General features: G+C 26.5%; 2 protein-coding genes across 6 annotated transcripts; one reads left to right on the top strand and one right to left on the bottom strand.

Annotated features, from left to right (window-relative positions):
• Window positions 1–775: 775 nt before the first annotated feature.
• Window positions 776–4,749, top strand: LOC145760176 (uncharacterized). The gene is made up of 11 exons (XM_082574055.1): window positions 776–829; window positions 1,511–1,557; window positions 1,641–1,656; window positions 1,868–1,984; window positions 2,079–2,130; window positions 2,274–2,419; window positions 2,616–2,741; window positions 3,321–3,418; window positions 3,534–3,722; window positions 3,796–4,019; window positions 4,623–4,749. The coding sequence occupies exons 1-7, from the start codon at window positions 776–778 to the stop codon at window positions 2,676–2,678; spliced, it is 495 nt and encodes a 164-aa protein (XP_082430181.1). The 3' UTR covers window positions 2,679–2,741; window positions 3,321–3,418; window positions 3,534–3,722; window positions 3,796–4,019; window positions 4,623–4,749.
• Window positions 4,750–6,182: 1,433 nt separating this feature from the next.
• LOC145759555 (uncharacterized) lies at window positions 6,183–24,863 on the bottom strand. Of its 5 annotated transcripts, none has more exons than XM_082573406.1 (18): window positions 17,263–17,544; window positions 15,410–15,464; window positions 13,772–13,822; window positions 13,176–13,349; window positions 12,741–12,899; window positions 12,470–12,574; window positions 10,407–11,180; window positions 10,087–10,245; window positions 9,871–9,966; window positions 9,595–9,640; window positions 9,351–9,490; window positions 9,026–9,151; window positions 8,418–8,515; window positions 8,130–8,306; window positions 7,823–8,048; window positions 7,540–7,600; window positions 7,399–7,461; window positions 6,183–7,281 (listed from the first exon to the last, which is right to left on the bottom strand). In XM_082573406.1, the coding sequence occupies exons 2-18, from the start codon at window positions 15,413–15,415 to the stop codon at window positions 7,190–7,192; spliced, it is 2,553 nt and encodes an 850-aa protein (XP_082429532.1). In that variant the 5' UTR covers window positions 15,416–15,464; window positions 17,263–17,544; the 3' UTR covers window positions 6,183–7,189. The 5 variants fall into 5 exon arrangements, with proteins under 5 accessions (XP_082429532.1, XP_082429531.1, XP_082429533.1 ...); XM_082573405.1 differs by having other exon boundaries at window positions 15,410–15,503; XM_082573407.1 differs by lacking the exons at window positions 15,410–15,464; window positions 17,263–17,544 and adding an exon at window positions 24,782–24,863.

The following is a 24,863-nucleotide window of genomic DNA, read 5'->3' on the forward strand; positions in this document are numbered from 1 at the left end:
TCAAAATTAGTTTTTTATAGGTTTTAGTTTGTAAAATTAAAAAATTGACACGGCAAAATAAAGATAACATATTCTTGCACATTATTATTAAAAAAAAATATTAATTTACTGCTTATTTTGTTTCAAATACTGTCTAAAAAACTGTATATAACTACGCGAAAATAAAATTTCTCGCGGTAATTAAAATGCCAAATCCCCGCTGTTTTGAAACAAAAAATTTGGCCGAAGTTTCTGGGGGCCGAAGTGTCTGGTTACCGTTAAACGTCATAAACAGGAACTATGTGATATCAAAATTAAAGGACAATGAATTAGTTGTATTTAAATCTTGTGACGTTATACAAAAAGAATAATAGTTGTTGTTTGTCTTAATTAACGAAAATTGTTATGTAACAATCAAAGAATAATAGTTAAGTTAGACAAACGCAGCGCCTACGGTCGTTTTTTAATTAAAATAATTCTAACTGAACAATATTTTACTTTTTAAATTTGTAAGTTGATCTAATAAACAGAAGTTTGGTTTTTAGAAGATTCGACTTAAAAATACCTTTGCTTTTCAGCGAGAAAAACTTTAAAGTATATCAATCTGTTAGTTGATGATTGAATAGGTTCTTAAATCATGAATGTAAGTTGTTGCTTAATAAAACATTTTATATTAGTTGTATTTAAAATAAAGGCACTAAATTTTTTTGCTGTTTTAAATATATATAACTTAATACGATTTAATATGATTTTGCAGGACTTGGATCAAAATGTTTAAGTTTCATCTAACATTATAATGTTGGATGAAGTTGAAACAACTGAACCAATAAAGCAAAGAAGCAAAAAGAAAGTTAGTCAAAAAACATCTGAACCTGGAGCTTTTGTGCGTTTTATATTAATTGCAAACTAAATTTATTAAAAATAAGATAACATGGTGCAATAGTTGAAAAAAAAAGCAATAGTTGGAAAAAAAAATTAGGTAAATAAATTTTAAGTGTGTTTATAGAACATCTCAAAAACCCCCAAAACTGAAAAAACAAATTTTTTTCAACGAATTCGTCGAATCTTTCAATTAAAAAAAATTATGTAAGTTGATTTTATGTAAAAACTACACCTTAAATTTTTTACAAGTTTTGTTTAGTAAGTTAATAAAATCACTATATTACTATAAAATAAAATTTCTATATTAATTATGTACTATTTTTTGTTATAACAGCTCTCTAAGGTTTTATCTTTAAATAAAATAATGCTAGTCAATAGCCCACTCTTTATCTTTATTGTTGTAAGATGGTATCAACTTTTTACTAATGTTTGCCCACAAATGGCTCTTTTTTATAGCCATTTTTGTACAGCCATAAATTGGACATATCGTCCACTAAGCTCCATTAAATATAGATGTAAGTAAATTGTAAGTTATAAGCATAAACTAATATAAGTTTCAGTCGTAAAACATATTCTGATCATAATTAATTTTTTTATTATGTTTGCAGAAAATCTTAAAACTGCCTTAAAAAAAAGGCTTTGTTCATAGGTTTCGTCGTTTTTTTCAACCAAAGATAAAATCGACATTAAGGAGAAGTGAGATAAATGTACCACAGCTTAGACAATTTTTCAATTTATTAAATTGAACAAATCTTGTTTATCAAAACAGTTACCTAAAGGTCTTCAAACCCAAAGGTGACTTAGTAACACAAGTGTTTATTCTGTTTGTTAATTATAGATTGTCTGTTTGCGAGTTTTGTATTTGTTAAATTTTCTATGATTTGTAGGATTATAATACTAAAGATAAATTAAACTAAATATTTTTTACCTAATAAATATAGCAAGATTGTCCCATTCTTTATGTATGTATATATTATGTTTTGTAATTGTATAATATTTTACACAGGTAGATTTACCACAAACTGAAATTTGTGAAGTTCCTGATTTACCCACAGAATATTTAGTCCCTCAAGACAAATCTGATCAATCGTTAAAAGAACTAGAAACACAGAAATCCAACCAAGTAATTAAAATAATTAAGAAATTTGATGTTGTTTTCAGGAGTACTTTTCGACTAAAGAAAATTAAATAGTTTTAAAATTAGGTGTTTTATTTAGGAAAAAGATTCAGCTACAATAGAAATATATAATTTTGCAGGAAATAAATTTGGTAAGTTTGTATTATTATTATTATATATACTTTTTATTTTTTCATGATTAAATTTTTTTTTTAATTTTAGATTATTTTAATTGATTGCAAATTTTATTTTTCAACTTTCATAAAAAGACAAAATAGAATTTATTGTTATCAAGACACTGCTAGCCAGGTGATTGGTGTAAAAGGAGGAAAAGTCAAAGTATCAGGATGTTACATTGATATTCCTGAAGGTGCACTTAATGAGGATGTTCAAATTACTGTCCATGTTGTTTGTTGTAGTAATATTACTTCCCTAACCGAGGTGTTTGCTTATTCAAAGTTATTTTACACATATTGTTTATTACAAACAAATTTGTTTTTATTGTTAGTTTAATATTATTGTATCAAGTAACAAAATATTTTTTTTGTTATGTAATAATTTTTTTTAGGGAAAACCTTTAAATTATTGCCAACTGTACATCCCATGTTTTTTTAAAGTATATTATTATTTTGTTCAGGAAAATCCAACATATTTGTTGACTCCACAATTTGAATGCTTGCCACATGGATTAAAGTTTTAGGTTCCAGTTACAGTATCTCTTTTCACCCCATTTTACACAACTTCTAAAACCTGTATTGTTAAAGTAATTTTTTATTAATTTAATTTTGATTATTTGTCTACTGTAGCAGTCTCCGTCGACCCAATCGGAAGGTTTTATTTTTAAGTTAAAGACAGTTAATTGTTTTTCTTAACTAGCTAATTGCTCGTCTGCTAGTTAGGAATTCTTAAGTTAACCACGCAGGTGAATTTACTGTATAATTATATTATACGGCAATTTCTTTAAATCAAATTTAAATTTCATTAACGGTAAAGCAAAAATTAAAAATTCCAAAATCCAAAAATACAACTGCTTTGTAGGAAGGCATAAGATAACTAATTAAAAGGAAAACAAAGAATCGAATCCCATGTCAAAAGCAAACCTCAGATTTTAAAAACAAGTTTAAGATTAAAAGACATATCAAAATAGGAGTTAATATAAGGTTTTGATGAAATCAAGAAACGATAACAAAAATAATTCCCACCAAATGTAAAAATAGTTAAATATAATTGTCTTTAATGTTAACAAAAGGTTAGCTTATGCACAATAAGCTACACTACTAATATGTATTATCCCAAATATTTTTCTATTTTGTTTGCTGTATTATGGCAACCTTTTTTTTAGCCTCAAGTAAGTCATAATGGAATGTCGTGGAAAGAATTTGCTCAGGTCATTTTGGGGGGTTTTAACTCTTTTTAGTTTCAAGTTGATCATTTATCGTGGTAAATATTAAACATCTTATTCTGTTATAAATTTCCACTTTTTTGGTATTTTTTTTGACTAACCTACTATATTCTATATTGTTATACCAGTTTGGTGTCTGTTATATTGTTTCAGGTTTCGATGCATTGCGATTTGGCTGTTTGGACAGTCCCAATATCTTAGAAATCCTGAAAAAAAACAGGCATTTCATTGCTACAAAGAAAAAGAAAAAACTTTCCTAAATCTAGATATATTTGACCTCGCCAAAAAGAATTTACCCAAACATGATGAGGCTCAAGCTTTTATGGCAATTATGTCTTAAAGGTTAGAATTAATTTAATTTTATTTGTCCCAATATAAAAAAAAAACTATTTTAAATATTTTTTTATATTTTTAGACTAAATGACAAAGTTAAGGTGAAAATTGAACACCAGCAGTTCCAAACATTTTCTAAGACCTATGACAGTAAAGCTGTTATATCCGATGTGATTGAAATTAAACCAAAACCAGAATTTAAAAACAAAAGTCCTATAGGAGAAATATTTAAATATTCCATGACAAATCTTTCAACCCAACAATTCCAAGAAAGTATTTTCGAATATCCAAGATACCCAGGACCAAGTATGTAATATAAAAAATTTAAGTTTGAATTGTATGTTAGTTTTAACAACACGGTTATTTAATTCACAATATGTTTAACACATAGTGGGTTGCCAGAAGATTCGGCCGTAAAAGATTGGGCCAGAAGATTCGGTCCGTAAAATTACGTTTTCGAGAAAAAAATTCTTAAAAAAAAAAAAATTTTCCAAAAATTAACATACATATTTATCTTAACAACTAGTTAAAACTTTTTAACTATTGTACTTTTTGCCAAATTTCATTTTGAATATTGGTAAAATATGGTCTTACGCTAACACTAAACTTGGGCTTTACGCTGCAGACTCCACGCAGTTTAATGAAAAATTTCGCAGGCCAAGAGCGATTAGTCGTAAAATTTTGGCCTAAAGCACTTTTCTTTAATCCGTTTTAAAATTAGTTTTTGAAACATAAGTTTAAAAAAATAATATTCTAAAAACTAACATATGTCTTTAACGTAACTACCAATTAAAACTTTTATATATACTGTACTTTTTGTCAAATTTTATTTTGAATATCGGTAAAATATGGTCTAAAGCTGACATTTTACGCAGCAATTTTGTCACCGACCCCCGCATTTTTTTGCAGGCCAAACCTTCTGGCCGAATCTTCTCAGGGCGGTAGCTTCTGATCCCCGTTAAGTTAAGTACGAACAAAACACTCACCCAAACTTGTAGTCTTCACCTTATTGTCTCTGCACCAGATTTAATTTTCCATATATAGTTTTTTATTAGATTTTCAGCTTTGTGTTTTGAGGGTTTCTTATTTTGTAAGATTTTATACCTTGATTTTTGGTGATTTTATGAGATTTTCGACCCTTACTGAGTTTCCTTTTTGTATAATCAAACTTCTCTATGCTCTTTTTTATTGAAGTTTATTTATAACAAAATTGTGCTTTTTGAAATAGTTGCATGCATTTTTGTGAACATTTTATACTAACAGTTTTTTTTTTTATTTTGGTTTTTGCGCATTAAAAGCAGTGAATAATGAGATATATAATTAAATATTACATCAATGCGACGGTAAAAACTGACTTTTTTGGCTGGATTGACTAATATTAACAATATTAGTTAAATTTTCTGGTTCATGTCGTTTTAACTTCAGCTTTTTTATTTCTTGCGTTAAATTGTGAATCTTTTTTTCAACGAGTCATTAATAAGGGTTTGACGGTTGGTTATTGATGTCGTTTGTTCTTTTATTAAATTAAAGATAGTCATTGCACTGTCGGCCATGTCACCCAGTTCTTCCAATAAAATGCCGGCTTTGGATAAAATAATTAACGAAATTAGGGGTGGCAATTTTCGTTAAAACAAGAAGCGAATAAGGGCAACACTTATGTGGTACTGTTTGTAATTCGTGTATTTAAGCATTTAAAAGAAGCGAAGGTAAATTGTCGTCTTTGATATGCAAGATGAAAGCTATTCTTTCTAAGAACGTGCTATCGAAGTTTTAAATAAATAAAACATATTTGAATTCTTGTGCAGTAATGTTTGCCACTTTAAAAATTTGATCACCTAGCTTGAACCATAATTGAACATCTTTTTCAAAAAAAGTCGGCAGCGAAATAGAGCAGCGTTGTAATGCATTGATCACGGCAGGACGCAAATCTAAAGTACAGGAAGAAGGATAGCATGAATTATAAGAAGTTGTTGTGGTCTGTATATAAAAATGGGGTAATGATGTTGTGATTAATGATAAAACGCCCACGCCATAAAAATTAGTTTTACCCATAAATTGCGAAACGGTATCTGTCGCGATATTGCCAACTGATTCATCGACTGAATCAGAATTCATATCTTAAAATGCGCAAAATATCTACAATCTTGAACAAATTTCGTCAAAAATTTTACAGAAATGTTAGCACAGATTCGAATTTTAAACAAAAAATTTACGTTTACAAAAAAGAAATAAATGATAAGATATTATCATTTGTATTGGTAACTATAAACACACTAACACAGCCGGCTTTTATACACTTAATTAAAATTAACAACAGTTTTAATTCACCCTAAGCTGAAATTAAAGTTGGTTATTAAACTGCCTATAAACTTTTCTAAAAATTGTGTCCTGAAATCGTAATAGTCAATAGTGTAATAGTGAAATTGTAATAGTCAAAAATAGTCAAAAATAGCAAACCAAATCTAAAGACAACATCTATTTATTAATCAAACACGTTTATCACATAATTATCCCAAAAGTTACATTACACATATACAAAAACGGTATTACACGTACACACAACAAAAACTGGTTTCTAGGTTACACACATAGCGATACACATAATTACAAGTATTACAAGTCTTTCGTATATCAACTACATCCTTTATTATGTTTTTAACTGTTAACTAATTTTAAATAAAAACTTTAAAAATAAAACTTGGCAAGTTAAAAAAACTTCAATAAACAAAAGAAGTTTGATTATACAAAAAAAAAACTAAAAAAAACAAGGTTCAAAAATCCTATAAAATTACCAAAAAGGCAAGGCATAAAATCCTAGGAAATAAAAAAAAAAACAGAAAACAAAAGCTAAAAATGTAATAAAAAAAAAAAAAATCATAAACACTCACAAAAAAACAACTAAAATGAGCAAGGCATACAATCTTATAGAAATAACTTAAAAAAGCAATGCACAAAATTTCTCTTATAGCAAGATTAAAAGACACAAAAAATTTAATAAGTGCTATTGGTATAATATAAAAATTTAAAAAAATGTTAAACATACCTGAAGCATGATTATAGCAAAATTAAAAAAAAGGCAAAATTCAAATAGGAATTTAACATAACTTTAAAATTGCATAATGTTCTGGAATAAAAGATAATATATAAAAATGGTAAAAATTTTTAAGTTGCAAAATAAATATAGTTTTAATTACAAAGTAAAATTTAATTAAAATGCCTATTTAAGCATAAAGTCATAAAAAATTTACATAAAGTTTGAACAACAACAGTTAAAAAAATAGAGCAAAAGAAAAATTTGAACTCTTCAATTAAGTACTAGAAAGATAAGACAATTAACTTCTTTAACTCTTTTTAAGTTGTAAGTAACTAGCAAGAGCCACAATTACTATTAAAGTAAATTTATAATTAATTAAAAAAATTAAATCTTAGTTTAAAATACATCTTTTTCTGTCGAATATTTCTTTAACATCGCTGGCTTATAAATTGGAAATCATTTGAACATTGACTTCTTCAACTTTTTTAGCCAACACATTACTATTTTCAAACTTGTTGTCTTTAACATCAATAGCTACAATAAAATAACATATTATTAAAAAACTGGGATTTTATGTTTTTAGGGACTGCCTGTACCACCAGACACATTTAATTATTAAAATATGCATTCCTATTCAAAAAAAAAACTTACCAGTAGATGTTATGTAGACTTTAGCATCTGCTTCACTAACCTGAATAGTTGGTACTAAACTTCCTAAACAAACAATTTAAAAGGTAGTCATGCATTGTTAAATCTTTAAAAATAACAAGTTTGTTTAAACACAAAACTGACCTTGTGGAGGTTTAGTAGAAGTTGGAAAAGGTCCGGTGGAAGTAGATGGAAGACATTCACCCTAAATACAAAAATATTTAATTAAAACTATAAAAAATTATATAATTTTTACTACATCTTCCTCCTCACTGGTCTGCTCACTGGAACCCTGAAATTGTTAATCTGTTTTAGGTTCAGTATTTTGTGTTTTGACTTGTTCTTCTAAACAAAATCGTGTACTTATATTATACTAATAAACTTATTTTCCTAACATTTACTTCATATAAAGTTTTGATAAACCTACTGGTTGTCGGGGAATTTCAGGAAATAAAAAATGTCCATCATCAATTTCTGTAGTTGTAAGATTTGTGACCGAATAAGTAAATAATTCTTCTAATGGACTTTTACTTTCCAATTCAGACTTGGGATTTATGCGGATTACATCAGATTTTCTATCTGTGCTTTTATAAATTTTTGAAGAAGTTTCAAAATCTTGGTGAGAAATTTCGAACAACATTTCGTCAAATTGTCTAAAAATGTTAAGGCAGAATTTAAATAAACATGTCTTAAGTTTGAAAACTCATAAAAGCTTAAAAAGTCATAAAAAATACCTTATTGAAACAATCACAATGAAAACTGAACTTGTATTTGAATTAATGTGATCTTTATCGTCCATAACAAACAATTTTAAATCTGATTTTTGTTCATGATAACATTCAAATCTTTTATCTTTTTTGGGATTTTTTCGATAATTCTTTCCAGGTATCCATTTTGTCAGGACTTTAAACCTTAAAAAATTAAAAGCGTAAATAAAAAATTAAAAGCGCATAAAATTAAAAGCGTAATTTAATAAAAAAAATTTCACAAATATTTTTAAATAAAATATATTTATTATTTACAAAGATAAATGTTCGACTTGAAACTGAATTGTCCGAGAATCTCCCAAAATAACTTCAGCAAGATTTTCCCAAACAATCCCATCTTGGCTTACTTGAGGCTAAAAAAATAACAAAAACTAATTAAAATAAAAAGTTGATTACAAAATGTACGTTTCTTAAAGTTATTGCTTAAATAACAAATGTAGTATTCAAAAATGTGTTCGCTCACAGAAAGACTAACACAATCCAAATATAACAAAACATTGGATAAAAAATATTAAATTAAAAGTCCAACTGGTTATTGAATTTATATATCAGCTAAAAACCTAATAACTATAGCACCAAAATGAGTAAATTTATGTTGAAACGCTTTTATAACATTAAAGCTTAAGTTTATTTAAATTATATTGTTTTTTTTACCATACATAATAAAAACTGAGTCCAATTGTCAAAATAATAAAAATTTAATATGCATGTTTTCGGCTTAAAGCATGTTGCTATATTATTAATCAACTATTTGTATGTCATTCTGCCGAAGTTAAATATAAAAAAAGGCAGTACTATTATGATTTTACTAAATTGTACTTCCTTATTTAAATCTAAACAAATTACACAACTAAATTAATTACCATGACAATACAGGTTTCAGTTGTTGAGTAAAATGGGGTGGAAAGAGATATTGTAACAGGAACTATAAACTTTAATCCATGTGGCAAGCATTCAAATTGTGGAGTCAACAAATATGTTGAGTCTTCCTAGATAAAAAATTGGTACTGTATATTAGTCATTATTGATAATTAATAAAAATTTTACATTTTTGTTTAAAACAAACAAAGGTACAAATAAATCTGTAAAAATATTGTTATTTAAACAAACTATTTACTCAACCAATAATAAAAGTAAAAAATATTTTTGGCATGCAAATATGTTCAACAAACTTGTGAAAGCAAATACCTTGGTGGGAAGATTAATATCATTACTACAAATTACACAAGCAGTAATTTGAACATCCTCATTAAGTGCACCGTCAGGAATATCAATGTAACATCCTGATATTTCAACTCTTCCACCTTTTACACCAATTATTGCAGTTTCTTATTTTTAAAAAAATGAACAATAAATAAAACTTAAAAAAGAAAAAATGATTAAACCACAAAAAAACTAAAGCTAAAAATTAAATATAATACTGCAAACTAACCAGAAGTTTCGATGGCTTTAACTTGTAATGTAGTTGAATCTATTTTCTTAAATAAAATAAAAAATTTGAACATATTTAATTTTTTGTAATATCCTGATCAGAAAATGTCCATAAAAAACAAAAATAATCTTTAAAAGGCAACAAGTTCTCTAATTATTGTAAAAACACAGTGTAACAAGTTTGTTTACAAATTATTTCATTTAAATATACACATTAAAACAAGTTTTTTAAAGTTATTGATTGTTAAAAATTATTAGATTAAGATTTTTGTAATACTACTTCAATTGAAGACTTATCCGAATCATCCAAATCATCTACTTCATCTACTGGCAAACCATAAACATCTTCTATTTTAGTCGTCAGTAAATTAAGCTGTATAAAATATTATACACACAATTACATCCTATCATAATATTATTTTTAAAAAGTCAAATTAGATCAAATATCCCAGAATTATAAAGTTTGTAACAAAATAAAAACATATTTACAAACTTTTGCATTTCTTCTTCTTGCAATTCTCAGTAATTCTCTTTCTTCAGAATTCACACCACAACCATGAAAATTCAAACTTTTGATTTTGTGCAAACAATCACACAGCTTTGTGATGTCACCAAGCGAAAGTTTGTTGTGGCTTAGGTTCATGTATTTAAGCTTAATTATTAAAAAATTGTAAAATATTTGTAAATTTTTTTTAGTATATACAAATATTTAACATTCAAAAAAGAGGTTAGAATATTTAAATGAAAAAATTTTTAAAAGAAATTTAAATAACTAAAAAAATATAAAAATTTACCCATATGAAAATGATTTACCTTTATATTTGATTTTTCTTTTAATATTGGTAAAACCTTGTGTATAAACATAGTTAAACTGTCATCTCTATACTTTGGGCGAACATTCAACTCCACTGGTTTGGTTGAAAGTTGTAAAATTTCGACAAGAATTGTGACCTCACTAGGATAAAGATCATCAAAAATCTTCATGTCGAAAGGTAAAAGTTCAACAAACCAATCTTGAAAATCTCTTCCCCATTCTTTGGTAAAATCATACAAAGGTAAAGAATTTGCAAAAGACAAATTAACACGATAACTGACATAATTTAGCAATATATTTCTTTTTGGTGTAAAACCAATATTTAAACCAAACAATGCTTCAACTTCTTTTGAGTTCTGTTCATTACACAAACCATAAAGAAACTTGCACAAATTATGTTGAAAAGTTTTTGTTTTAACCTGTTCAATTAACCAGGTAAATATAGATTCAAATTCATCCAGAGAGAGATGTTGAATCATGTAAACTGCACAAAAAAATTCTTGCCAATCTAAATTTGAATATTTCATGTGTTCTACTCCTTCAAATAGGTTTTGTCTAGTTTTAGCATTATTGAAAGATTGAAATCTGTTAGAAATATCAACTTTTTTAAATTTGAAGCATTTAAATACAATTTCTTTTTTCATTATTCCATTGTAAGCCAATTTAGTCAATTCTTTACTGCTGGTCTGCCGAGTTTTTAAGCAATCTTTAAAGAATTTTAACATTTCACTTGTCATTGTTGTGATAGGTGAAAATTCACCAGTTTTACCAGCCTAAATAAAAATAAGAAGAGATCATTTCCACAGCTTTAAAAAAGAAAATTTTAAATTAAATTTTAAAAATATTTAACTTAAACTTTTGTAAAAAGTGAGTCTTTTTTAAATTGATACTGTAACGCATCTTTATGTCCTGTGTTAAATATCTTATTTGTGTGCGACGAGGTGTTACTATTGTTGCCTTGCATTTTTACTATTAAACAAAAACAAAGGCAACTGCCACACGCAAAACAACTTGAAGCTGATAGATTGATCAAACTTATGTTTGAAAAAATTTTTATTTCAACGCCAAGTAGCTCTTGGTGCTTACCAATTATGCTGGTACATAAGAAGGATGGTTTTACTTGTTTTTGCATGGATTACAGCAAATTAAATTCAGTGACAAAAAATACTCTTTCCTCTTACCAAGAATGAACAGTTTATTAGATTCGGTTAAAGTATCATGCTCGTTTTTGAAACTTAATTTACAAAGTGGTTACTGGCAAGTATTTGTAAAGACTGTAGACAAAAAAAACAACGTTTTTCACAGGCAAAGGGCTATATTAGTTAAACATTATGCCATTTGTATTGTGTGGCAGCCTAGCACCTTTAAACTTTTAATGGACAGAGTGCTATCTGATGTATCTCATACTGAATGCAATGTGTATTTAGATGACATTTTAGTTAAAAGTCACACTTTTGAAAGACAATATAAAAAAGGTTTTTGATCGTTTGTTCAGCAATAATTTGCTACTAAACCCCCAAAAAATGTGCACTCTTTCAGCAAGATGTGGAGTATTTAGGGCATGTGATATCCAGCCGGGGAATTGCAACTTTAATGAAAGAAAATCAAAGCAATAAAGAAATGGCCTGAACCACAGACTGTTAGAAAATATGCAGTTATAAAGTATTGTACATAATAGTGCCAAAAAAATTCAATAGTCTAATTGTTGGTAAAACAACTGATTCATCGTGCAAAGAAAAACTATCTATTTGTGTATGCTATGTGGATTTATCTTACAACATCTACAAATTTTTTTTTAGAAAGGCACTGTGTTGTTAAAAAAAATGCAAAATTTTTGTGAGTTTGCATTGCTCTTGATAGGGATTAATACTGGTGATTGTAGATGAAAAGCCTATGATGACGCAGCTAATATGAAAAGTCTTTTGGGCGGTGACGTTATAAATTTTTTTATGACATCATAAAAATGGCACGCCCCTCTTAAATTTATACAAAAGCAGCAATTTTAAATGAAATGTGTCAGGTTTTATTTATGTAAAAGTATATTAGTTTTATAGCCTATTACCCGAGTAGATATTAGGTTGATTATATCAGCAGACAATTGATCACAGTTTTCTAAAAGGTTTACAAATTTTATAGGTAAACCATAAACACCAGCTATTTGAGTTTCCTAAAAAATTGACATTTTATTTACAATATTTGTATTTAAAGTTAATTTATTTAATAAAAATTTTGCTTATAAAAAGGTGTTTGAAACTTGAACAGTCAATTGAAAAATTAATAAAATTTTGTAAATGTAAACTGCTTTACATTAAATTTGTTACCTATTTACAAACCTTTGCATTTTTATATCTTTCAAATCTCAGTAGTTCTCTTTCTTCAGAAACAAGATCACAACTGGAAAGATCTAAGATATTGATCCTGTGCAAACAATCACACAGTATTAAAATGTCACCAAGTGAGAATTTGTTGTATGGTAGGCTCATAATTCCAACCTTAAGTTTAAAATTGATGTAAATTATTTTAGTGACAATAGATGTAGTTAATACAGATGTAATGAATAACAATGCATCTTTACATTCCAAAATTACATAACTCTAAGTGTGTAAACCTTTTAAGTAAGCCCTTCACAATATTAAATATGTTGATTTTATTTTTTAAACCTGCTGAACCATCGTATTTAATTATTGTTATATTCATGAGTTTACCAGTAAATAACGTTGCAAGCAACTAAGCATGATTATGTTACAAACCCAAAAATATTAAATCACCTCTATATTTGATTTTTCTTTTATTATTGGAAGAACATTGCGAGTAAACATTGTAAAACTGTCAAAAACAAATGTCGGATAATATATGTCTAACATTACATGTTGAGATGACTTTTCTAAATCGTCAACAAGTTTAAAGACATCTTTTGGATGAATCTCTCCCCCAATTTTAATCTTTAAAAGTATATATTGTAAGGAATGCTATTTTACAAATAGTTATGTTTTATTTATCTTAGATATTAAAAGAACAACTTCTCAGGCCCAACTTAAAGTAACAATTGCAACTTTGACCTAGGCTAGAGTATACTTTGCCAGTTTAGAATACCAATTGGTAATATTAACCAGTCATTAGTTGGCTGATTGTTTTTTTTTTTGGCTTAGCAGAGTTATATTGTTCACTGCGTCACTAAATGAAACTACAGAATAAAAGCTGTAAGGATTACACCTAAAAGATTATGCACTGAAGCCAAGTGTTCCAACCACTGTACCACATTGGTAGTTTTGTCACCAACATTTATTATAGAGGTTTAGGGCATTTTTTAACTTAAATTAATTCCTGTTGATTTATCTGGAAAGTAAATTTATAAAGGTCTTACATAAGATTTACTTGCACTTGAGCGTTGAAACGGTTTTAATATCTTTGAGACCTAGACAGAATAAAAAACAAAATATATATAACATTTTTAAAATCACTACATATTATTTGTTATATATACTTTGAGTGCATTTTGGACAAGTTAAACTTATATCAAGTTTTATCTTTATTCTCGATTGGGGAAGGTCGAATGAGCGACCTTAACATAGACTAACATCAGTTACTCCAAACCAGTCTCGAGTTGCCTTTTAGCAGTTTGGGATATTATAGAGATCATAATTTGCCCGATAATTATGCTGCTGATTAAGTGCTGGCTCCATACGAGTTTATATCGTTTATAGCGCCTTACTCAAGGGCACTACAGCATGAGAGCAGTGGGAATTAAACCCACAACCCCATTGTGGTGTAGAAAGTGTTCTTACCAGTTGCCAGAAGCTTCGGCCTGCAAAAAAATGGGGGGGGGGGGGAGGTCAGTGACGAAATTGCCGCATAAAATGTCAGTTTAAGACCATATTTCATCGAAATTCAAAATTAATTTGACAAAAAGTATAATACATAAAAAAATTTTAATTGGTTGTTACGTTAATGACATATGTTAGTTTTTAGAATATATTTTTTTTAAAACTAATTTTAAAACAGATTAAAAACAAGTGCTTTAGGCCTTTAAAATTTTAGGACTAATCCCTCTCGGCCTGCGAAATTTTTCATTAAACTGCGAGAGTCTGCAGCGTAAAGCCCGCGTATACCTTTAACGCAAGACCATATTTTACCAATATTTAAAATGAAATTTGGCAAAATGTACAATAGTTAAAAAAGTTTTAACCTGTTGTTAAGATAAATATATATGTTAATTTTTAAAATATTTATTTTTTTCAAGATTTTTTTTTAGAAAACGTAATTTTGAAACTGACGCTTTTGAGGTAAAAAATTCATACTAGCGTACATCACATTGATTTTAAAACTTATATTATCAATATTCAAAACAAAATTACGGAAAAGTTTAATTATAATTTCAATCCTACTGGATTAAAACGCATTTATAAAAAATAAAAAAACCATAACAAACACATAAGCATAAAATTTTAGGAAAAAAAGAAATTGCTTCAAAACAATTATTTAAAGGATAAACTTTATTTTTTTTTGTACTTAATCCACTATATAAAAAAATTCAAGTTTATTTAATATACAGCCCAAGATTTAAAATACACAGCAATATTTACCCCCGTATTCAAACTATTGTTTATTAATTACCCCTAGTTTAAAACTTTAGTTTATTATTTAGCCCCAACAACATAAAAAATGTTATGAAATTCCAAGTTTTTTCAATAAACAGTCGCAAATTTAAAATAAAGTTCAACATTTACCCCCGGATTTAAACTTTAGTTTATTATTTACCCCCAGATTCAATCTTTAGTTGATTAATAAACTAAAAATTTAGATTCAATTCAATTCAACTTTATTTCAGCATTTTTGTTTTAATCCATATATAACATTTTTTTACAAAAGTATATTAATCATCAGTTATATAAACTATTTTTTTTAATAATACATGATTAAAATAAGTATCATTACAGCTTAAAAATATATATTAACTTAATTAAAATTGAAAAAATAACATAAATTTATTTATGTAACTTACATCCATAATTTACTGATCTGGTTGTCAAAGTGTTTTAATTCATGGTGTTGGGTTACTTAAAATAACATTAATTTTCCTAAGAATTATAAATTTCCTATAAAAAAGCATATCCAATTAAATAAAAAAAAATATAATCATATTATGTAATCTTTGAAAAATTTCACGGAATGTGGTACAGAATCTTTTTTTTTCGATAAAATACGGTCATTGACATCAAATGCTGGCTTTTAAAATTGCTGACATTTTACGTGGCAATTTCGTCACCGACCCCCCGCGTTTTTTTGCAGGCCAAACCTTCTCAAGGCCGAAGCTTCTGGTCCCCGTAAAAAAGTACACAATACACATAATTTATTTTTTAATATAAGCCTATTGAAACATTTAAAACAGGGACCAGAAGCTTCGGCCGTGAGAAGCTTCGGCCTGCAAAAAACGCGGCGATCGGTGACGAAATTGCTGCTTAAAATGTCAGCTTAAGACCATATTTTATCGATATTCAAAATAAAATTTGACAAAAAGTATAATACATAAAAAAAATTTAATAAGTTGTTACGAAAAATGTATATATATGTTAGTTTTTAGAATATTTATTTTTTTAAAGATTTTTTTCTTGAAAGCGTAGTTTTAAAACGAATTAAAGACGGCCGCTTATGACCTGCAAAATTTACTTTCGACCTGCATAATTTTTCATCTAACTGCGGGAAGTCCACAGCATAAAGGCTGCATTTGATGTTAACGTAAGACTGTATTTTATCGAAATTCAAAATAAAATTTGACAAAAAGTATAATATATAAAAAAAACTTTCATTGGTTGTTACGATAAATATATGTTTAGTTTTTAGAATATTTACTTTTTTAAAGATTTTTTTCCTAAAAACGTATATTTAAAACGAATTAAAGACTTTTAACTGCAGGAAGTCTGCAATGTAAAACTTTCATATACCTTCAACGCAAGACCATATTTTACCAATATTCAAAAAAATTTTGGCAATAAGTACAAATTTGGCAATAAGTACAATAGTTAAAAAAGTTTGAACCTGTTGTTAAGATAAATATATATGTTAATTTTTAAAATATTTATTTTTTTCAAGATTTTTTTTTAGAAAACGTAATTTTGAAACTGACGCTTTTGAGGTAAAAAATTCATGCTAGCGTACATCACATTGATTTTAAAACTTATATTATCAATATTCAAAACAAAATTACGGAAAAGTTTAATTATAATTTCAATCCTACTGGATTAAAACGCATTTATAAAAAATAAAAAAAACCATAACAAACACATAAGCATAAAATTTTAGGAAAAAAAAGAAATTGCTTCAAAACAATTTTTTAAAGAATAAACTTTATTTTTTTTTTGTACTCAATCCACTATATAAAAAAATTCAAGTTTATTTAATATACAGCCCAAGATTTAAAATACACAGCAATATTTACCCCCGTATTCAAACTATTGTTTATTAATTACCCCTAGTTTAAAACTTTAGTTTATTATTTAGCCCCAACAACATAAAAAATGTTATGAAATTCCAAGTTTTTTCAATAAACAGTCGCAAATTTAAAATAAAGTTCAACATTTACCCCCGGATTTAAACTTTAGTTTATTATTTACCCCCAGATTCAATCTTTAGTTGATTAATAAACTAAAAATTTAGATTCAATTCAATTCAACTTTATTTCAGCATTTTTGTTTTAATCCATATATAACATTTTTTTACAAAAGTATATTAATCATCAGTTATATAAACTATTTTTTTTAATAATACATGATTAAAATAAGTATCATTACAGCTTAAAAATATATATTAACTTAATTAAAATTGAAAAAATAACATAAATTTATTTATGTAACTTACATCCATAATTTACTGATCTGGTTGTCAAAGTGTTTTAATTCATGGTGTTGGGTTACTTAAAATAACATTAATTTTCCTAAGAATTATAAATTTCCTATAAAAAAGCATATCCAATTAAATAAAAAAAAATATAATCATATTATGTAATCTTTGAAAAATTTCACGGAATGTGGTACAGAATCTTTTTTTTTCGATAAAATACGGTCATTGACATCAAATGCTGGCTTTTAAAATTGCTGACATTTTACGTGGCAATTTCGTCACCGACCCCCCGCGTTTTTTTGCAGGCCAAACCTTCTCAAGGCCGAAGCTTCTGGTCCCCGTAAAAAAGTACACAATACACATAATTTATTTTTTAATATAAGCCTATTGAAACATTTAAAACAGGGACCAGAAGCTTCGGCCGTGAGAAGCTTCGGCCTGCAAAAAACGCGGCGATCGGTGACGAAATTGCTGCTTAAAATGTCAGCTTAAGACCATATTTTATCGATATTCAAAATAAAATTTGACAAAAAGTATAATACATAAAAAAAATTTAATAAGTTGTTACGAAAAATGTATATATATGTTAGTTTTTAGAATATTTATTTTTTTAAAGATTTTTTTCTTGAAAGCGTAGTTTTAAAACGAATTAAAGACGGCCGCTTATGACCTGCAAAATTTACTTTCGACCTGCATAATTTTTCATCTAACTGCGGGAAGTCCACAGCATAAAGGCTGCATTTGATGTTAACGTAAGACTGTATTTTATCGAAATTCAAAATAAAATTTGACAAAAAGTATAATATATAAAAAAAACTTTCATTGGTTGTTACGATAAATATATGTTTAGTTTTTAGAATATTTACTTTTTTAAAGATTTTTTTCCTAAAAACGTATATTTAAAACGAATTAAAGACAGGCGCTTTTTTAGCCTGCAAAATTTTTTTTAACTGCAGGAAGTCTGCAACGTAAAACTTTCATATACCTTCAACGCAAGACCATATTTTACCAATATTCAAAAAAATTTTGCCAATAAGTACAAATTTGGCAATAAGTACAATAGTTAAAAAAGTTTGAACCTGTTGTTAAGATAAATATATATGTTAATTTTTAAAATATTTATTTTTTTCAAGATTTTTTTTTAGAAAACGTAATTTTGAAACTGACGCTTTTGAGGTAAAAAATTCATGCTAGCGTACATCACATTGATTTTAAAACTTATATTATCAATATTCAAAACAAAATTACGGAAAAGTTTAATTATAATTTCAATCCTACTGGATTAAAACGCATTTATAAAAAATAAAAAAAACCATAACAAACACATAAGCATAAAATTTTAGGAAAAAAAAGAAATTGCTTCAAAACAATTTTTTAAAGAATAAACTTTATTTTTTTTTTGTACTCAATCCACTATATAAAAAAATTCAAGTTTATTTAATATACAGCCCAAGATTTAAAATACACAGCAATATTTACCCCCGTATTCAAACTATTGTTTATTAATTACCCCTAGTTTAAAACTTTAGTTTATTATTTAGCCCCAACAACATAAAAAATGTTATGAAATTCCAAGTTTTTTCAATAAACAGTCGCAAATTTAAAATAAAGTTCAACATTTACCCCCGGATTTAAACTTTAGTTTATTATTTACCCCCAGATTCAATCTTTAGTTGATTAATAAACTAAAAATTTAGATTCAATTCAATTCAACTTTATTTCAGCATTTTTGTTTTAATCCATATATAACATTTTTTTACAAAAGTATATTAATCATCAGTTATATAAACTATTTTTTTTAATAATACATGATTAAAATAAGTATCATTACAGCTTAAAAATATATATTAACTTAATTAAAATTGAAAAAATAACATAAATTTATTTATGTAACTTACATCCATAATTTACTGATCTGGTTGTCAAAGTGTTTTAATTCATGGTGTTGGGTTACTTAAAATAACATTAATTTTCCTAAGAATTATAAATTTCCTATAAAAAAGCATATCCAATTAAATAAAAAAAAATATAATCATATTATGTAATCTTTGAAAAATTTCACGGAATGTGGTACAGAATCTTTTTTTTTCGATAAAATACGGTCATTGACATCAAATGCTGGCTTTTAAAATTGCTGACATTTTACGTGGCAATTTCGTCACCGACCCCCCGCGTTTTTTTGCAGGCCAAACCTTCTCAAGGCCGAAGCTTCTGGTCCCCGTAAAAAAGTACACAATACACATAATTTATTTTTTAATATAAGCCTATTGAAACATTTAAAACAGGGACCAGAAGCTTCGGCCGTGAGAAGCTTCGGCCTGCAAAAAACGCGGCGATCGGTGACGAAATTGCTGCTTAAAATGTCAGCTTAAGACCATATTTTATCGATATTCAAAATAAAATTTGACAAAAAGTATAATACATAAAAAAAATTTAATAAGTTGTTACGAAAAATGTATATATATGTTAGTTTTTAGAATATTTATTTTTTTAAAGATTTTTTTCTTGAAAGCGTAGTTTTAAAACGAATTAAAGACGGCCGCTTATGACCTGCAAAATTTACTTTCGACCTGCATAATTTTTCATCTAACTGCGGGAAGTCCACAGCATAAAGGCTGCATTTGATGTTAACGTAAGACTGTATTTTATCGAAATTCAAAATAAAATTTGACAAAAAGTATAATATATAAAAAAAACTTTCATTGGTTGTTACGATAAATATATGTTTAGTTTTTAGAATATTTACTTTTTTAAAGATTTTTTTCCTAAAAACGTATATTTAAAACGAATTAAAGACAGGCGCTTTTTTAGCCTGCAAAATTTTTTTTAACTGCAGGAAGTCTGCAACGTAAAACTTTCATATACCTTCAACGCAAGACCATATTTTACCAATATTCAAAAAAATTTTGCCAATAAGTACAAATTTGGCAATAAGTACAATAGTTAAAAAAGTTTGAACCTGTTGTTAAGATAAATATATATGTTAATTTTTAAAATATTTATTTTTTTCAAGATTTTTTTTTAGAAAACGTAATTTTGAAACTGACGCTTTTGAGGTAAAAAATTCATGCTAGCGTACATCACATTGATTTTAAAACTTATATTATCAATATTCAAAACAAAATTACGGAAAAGTTTAATTATAATTTCAATCCTACTGGATTAAAACGCATTTATAAAAAATAAAAAAAACCATAACAAACACATAAGCATAAAATTTTAGGAAAAAAAAGAAATTGCTTCAAAACAATTTTTTAAAGAATAAACTTTATTTTTTTTTTGTACTCAATCCACTATATAAAAAAATTCAAGTTTATTTAATATACAGCCCAAGATTTAAAATACACAGCAATATTTACCCCCGTATTCAAACTATTGTTTATTAATTACCCCTAGTTTAAAACTTTAGTTTATTATTTAGCCCCAACAACATAAAAAATGTTATGAAATTCCAAGTTTTTTCAATAAACAGTCGCAAATTTAAAATAAAGTTCAACATTTACCCCCGGATTTAAACTTTAGTTTATTATTTACCCCCAGATTCAATCTTTAGTTGATTAATAAACTAAAAATTTAGATTCAATTCAATTCAACTTTATTTCAGCATTTTTGTTTTAATCCATATATAACATTTTTTTACAAAAGTATATTAATCATCAGTTATATAAACTATTTTTTTTAATAATACATGATTAAAATAAGTATCATTACAGCTTAAAAATATATATTAACTTAATTAAAATTGAAAAAATAACATAAATTTATTTATGTAACTTACATCCATAATTTACTGATCTGGTTGTCAAAGTGTTTTAATTCATGGTGTTGGGTTACTTAAAATAACATTAATTTTCCTAAGAATTATAAATTTCCTATAAAAAAGCATATCCAATTAAATAAAAAAAAATATAATCATATTATGTAATCTTTGAAAAATTTCACGGAATGTGGTACAGAATCTTTTTTTTTCGATAAAATACGGTCATTGACATCAAATGCTGGCTTTTAAAATTGCTGACATTTTACGTGGCAATTTCGTCACCGACCCCCCGCGTTTTTTTGCAGGCCAAACCTTCTCAAGGCCGAAGCTTCTGGTCCCCGTAAAAAAGTACACAATACACATAATTTATTTTTTAATATAAGCCTATTGAAACATTTAAAACAGGGACCAGAAGCTTCGGCCGTGAGAAGCTTCGGCCTGCAAAAAACGCGGCGATCGGTGACGAAATTGCTGCTTAAAATGTCAGCTTAAGACCATATTTTATCGATATTCAAAATAAAATTTGACAAAAAGTATAATACATAAAAAAAATTTAATAAGTTGTTACGAAAAATGTATATATATGTTAGTTTTTAGAATATTTATTTTTTTAAAGATTTTTTTCTTGAAAGCGTAGTTTTAAAACGAATTAAAGACGGCCGCTTATGACCTGCAAAATTTACTTTCGACCTGCATAATTTTTCATCTAACTGCGGGAAGTCCACAGCATAAAGGCTGCATTTGATGTTAACGTAAGACTGTATTTTATCGAAATTCAAAATAAAATTTGACAAAAAGTATAATATATAAAAAAAACTTTCATTGGTTGTTACGATAAATATATGTTTAGTTTTTAGAATATTTACTTTTTTAAAGATTTTTTTCCTAAAAACGTATATTTAAAACGAATTAAAGACAGGCGCTTTTTTAGCCTGCAAAATTTTTTTTAACTGCAGGAAGTCTGCAACGTAAAACTTTCATATACCTTCAACGCAAGACCATATTTTACCAATATTCAAAAAAATTTTGCCAATAAGTACAAATTTGGCAATAAGTACAATAGTTAAAAAAGTTTGAACCTGTTGTTAAGATAAATATATATGTTAATTTTTAAAATATTTATTTTTTTCAAGATTTTTTTTTAGAAAACGTAATTTTGAAACTGACGCTTTTGAGGTAAAAAATTCATGCTAGCGTACATCACATTGATTTTAAAACTTATATTATCAATATTCAAAACAAAATTACGGAAAAGTTTAATTATAATTTCAATCCTACTGGATTAAAACGCATTTATAAAAAATAAAAAAAACCATAACAAACACATAAGCATAAAATTTTAGGAAAAAAAAGAAATTGCTTCAAAACAATTTTTTAAAGAATAAACTTTATTTTTTTTTTGTACTCAATCCACTATATAAAAAAATTCAAGTTTATTTAATATACAGCCCAAGATTTAAAATACACAGCAATATTTACCCCCGTATTCAAACTATTGTTTATTAATTACCCCTAGTTTAAAACTTTAGTTTATTATTTAGCCCCAACAACATAAAAAATGTTATGAAATTCCAAGTTTTTTCAATAAACAGTCGCAAATTTAAAATAAAGTTCAACATTTACCCCCGGATTTAAACTTTAGTTTATTATTTACCCCCAGATTCAATCTTTAGTTGATTAATAAACTAAAAATTTAGATTCAATTCAATTCAACTTTATTTCAGCATTTTTGTTTTAATCCATATATAACATTTTTTTACAAAAGTATATTAATCATCAGTTATATAAACTATTTTTTTTAATAATACATGATTAAAATAAGTATCATTACAGCTTAAAAATATATATTAACTTAATTAAAATTGAAAAAATAACATAAATTTATTTATGTAACTTACATCCATAATTTACTGATCTGGTTGTCAAAGTGTTTTAATTCATGGTGTTGGGTTACTTAAAATAACATTAATTTTCCTAAGAATTATAAATTTCCTATAAAAAAGCATATCCAATTAAATAAAAAAAAATATAATCATATTATGTAATCTTTGAAAAATTTCACGGAATGTGGTACAGAATCTTTTTTTTTCGATAAAATACGGTCATTGACATCAAATGCTGGCTTTTAAAATTGCTGACATTTTACGTGGCAATTTCGTCACCGACCCCCCGCGTTTTTTTGCAGGCCAAACCTTCTCAAGGCCGAAGCTTCTGGTCCCCGTAAAAAAGTACACAATACACATAATTTATTTTTTAATATAAGCCTATTGAAACATTTAAAACAGGGACCAGAAGCTTCGGCCGTGAGAAGCTTCGGCCTGCAAAAAACGCGGCGATCGGTGACGAAATTGCTGCTTAAAATGTCAGCTTAAGACCATATTTTATCGATATTCAAAATAAAATTTGACAAAAAGTATAATACATAAAAAAAATTTAATAAGTTGTTACGAAAAATGTATATATATGTTAGTTTTTAGAATATTTATTTTTTTAAAGATTTTTTTCTTGAAAGCGTAGTTTTAAAACGAATTAAAGACGGCCGCTTATGACCTGCAAAATTTACTTTCGACCTGCATAATTTTTCATCTAACTGCGGGAAGTCCACAGCATAAAGGCTGCATTTGATGTTAACGTAAGACTGTATTTTATCGAAATTCAAAATAAAATTTGACAAAAAGTATAATATATAAAAAAAACTTTCATTGGTTGTTACGATAAATATATGTTTAGTTTTTAGAATATTTACTTTTTTAAAGATTTTTTTCCTAAAAACGTATATTTAAAACGAATTAAAGACAGGCGCTTTTTTAGCCTGCAAAATTTTTTTTAACTGCAGGAAGTCTGCAACGTAAAACTTTCATATACCTTCAACGCAAGACCATATTTTACCAATATTCAAAAAAATTTTGCCAATAAGTACAAATTTGGCAATAAGTACAATAGTTAAAAAAGTTTGAACCTGTTGTTAAGATAAATATATATGTTAATTTTTAAAATATTTATTTTTTTCAAGATTTTTTTTTAGAAAACGTAATTTTGAAACTGACGCTTTTGAGGTAAAAAATTCATGCTAGCGTACATCACATTGATTTTAAAACTTATATTATCAATATTCAAAACAAAATTACGGAAAAGTTTAATTATAATTTCAATCCTACTGGATTAAAACGCATTTATAAAAAATAAAAAAAACCATAACAAACACATAAGCATAAAATTTTAGGAAAAAAAAGAAATTGCTTCAAAACAATTTTTTAAAGAATAAACTTTATTTTTTTTTGTACTCAATCCACTATATAAAAAAATTCAAGTTTATTTAATATACAGCCCAAGATTTAAAATACACAGCAATATTTACCCCCGTATTCAAACTATTGTTTATTAATTACCCCTAGTTTAAAACTTTAGTTTATTATTTAGCCCCAACAACATAAAAAATGTTATGAAATTCCAAGTTTTTTCAATAAACAGTCGCAAATTTAAAATAAAGTTCAACATTTACCCCCGGATTTAAACTTTAGTTTATTATTTACCCCCAGATTCAATCTTTAGTTGATTAATAAACTAAAAATTTAGATTCAATTCAATTCAACTTTATTTCAGCATTTTTGTTTTAATCCATATATAACATTTTTTTACAAAAGTATATTAATCATCAGTTATATAAACTATTTTTTTTAATAATACATGATTAAAATAAGTATCATTACAGCTTAAAAATATATATTAACTTAATTAAAATTGAAAAAATAACATAAATTTATTTATGTAACTTACATCCATAATTTACTGATCTGGTTGTCAAAGTGTTTTAATTCATGGTGTTGCGTTACTTAAAATAACATTAATTTTCCTAAGA

Source organism: Corella eumyota, chromosome 7, assembly GCF_963082875.1.
Source record: "Corella eumyota chromosome 7, kaCorEumy4.1, whole genome shotgun sequence".
In the NCBI taxonomy this organism is placed as follows: Eukaryota; Metazoa; Chordata; class Ascidiacea; order Phlebobranchia; family Corellidae; genus Corella; species Corella eumyota.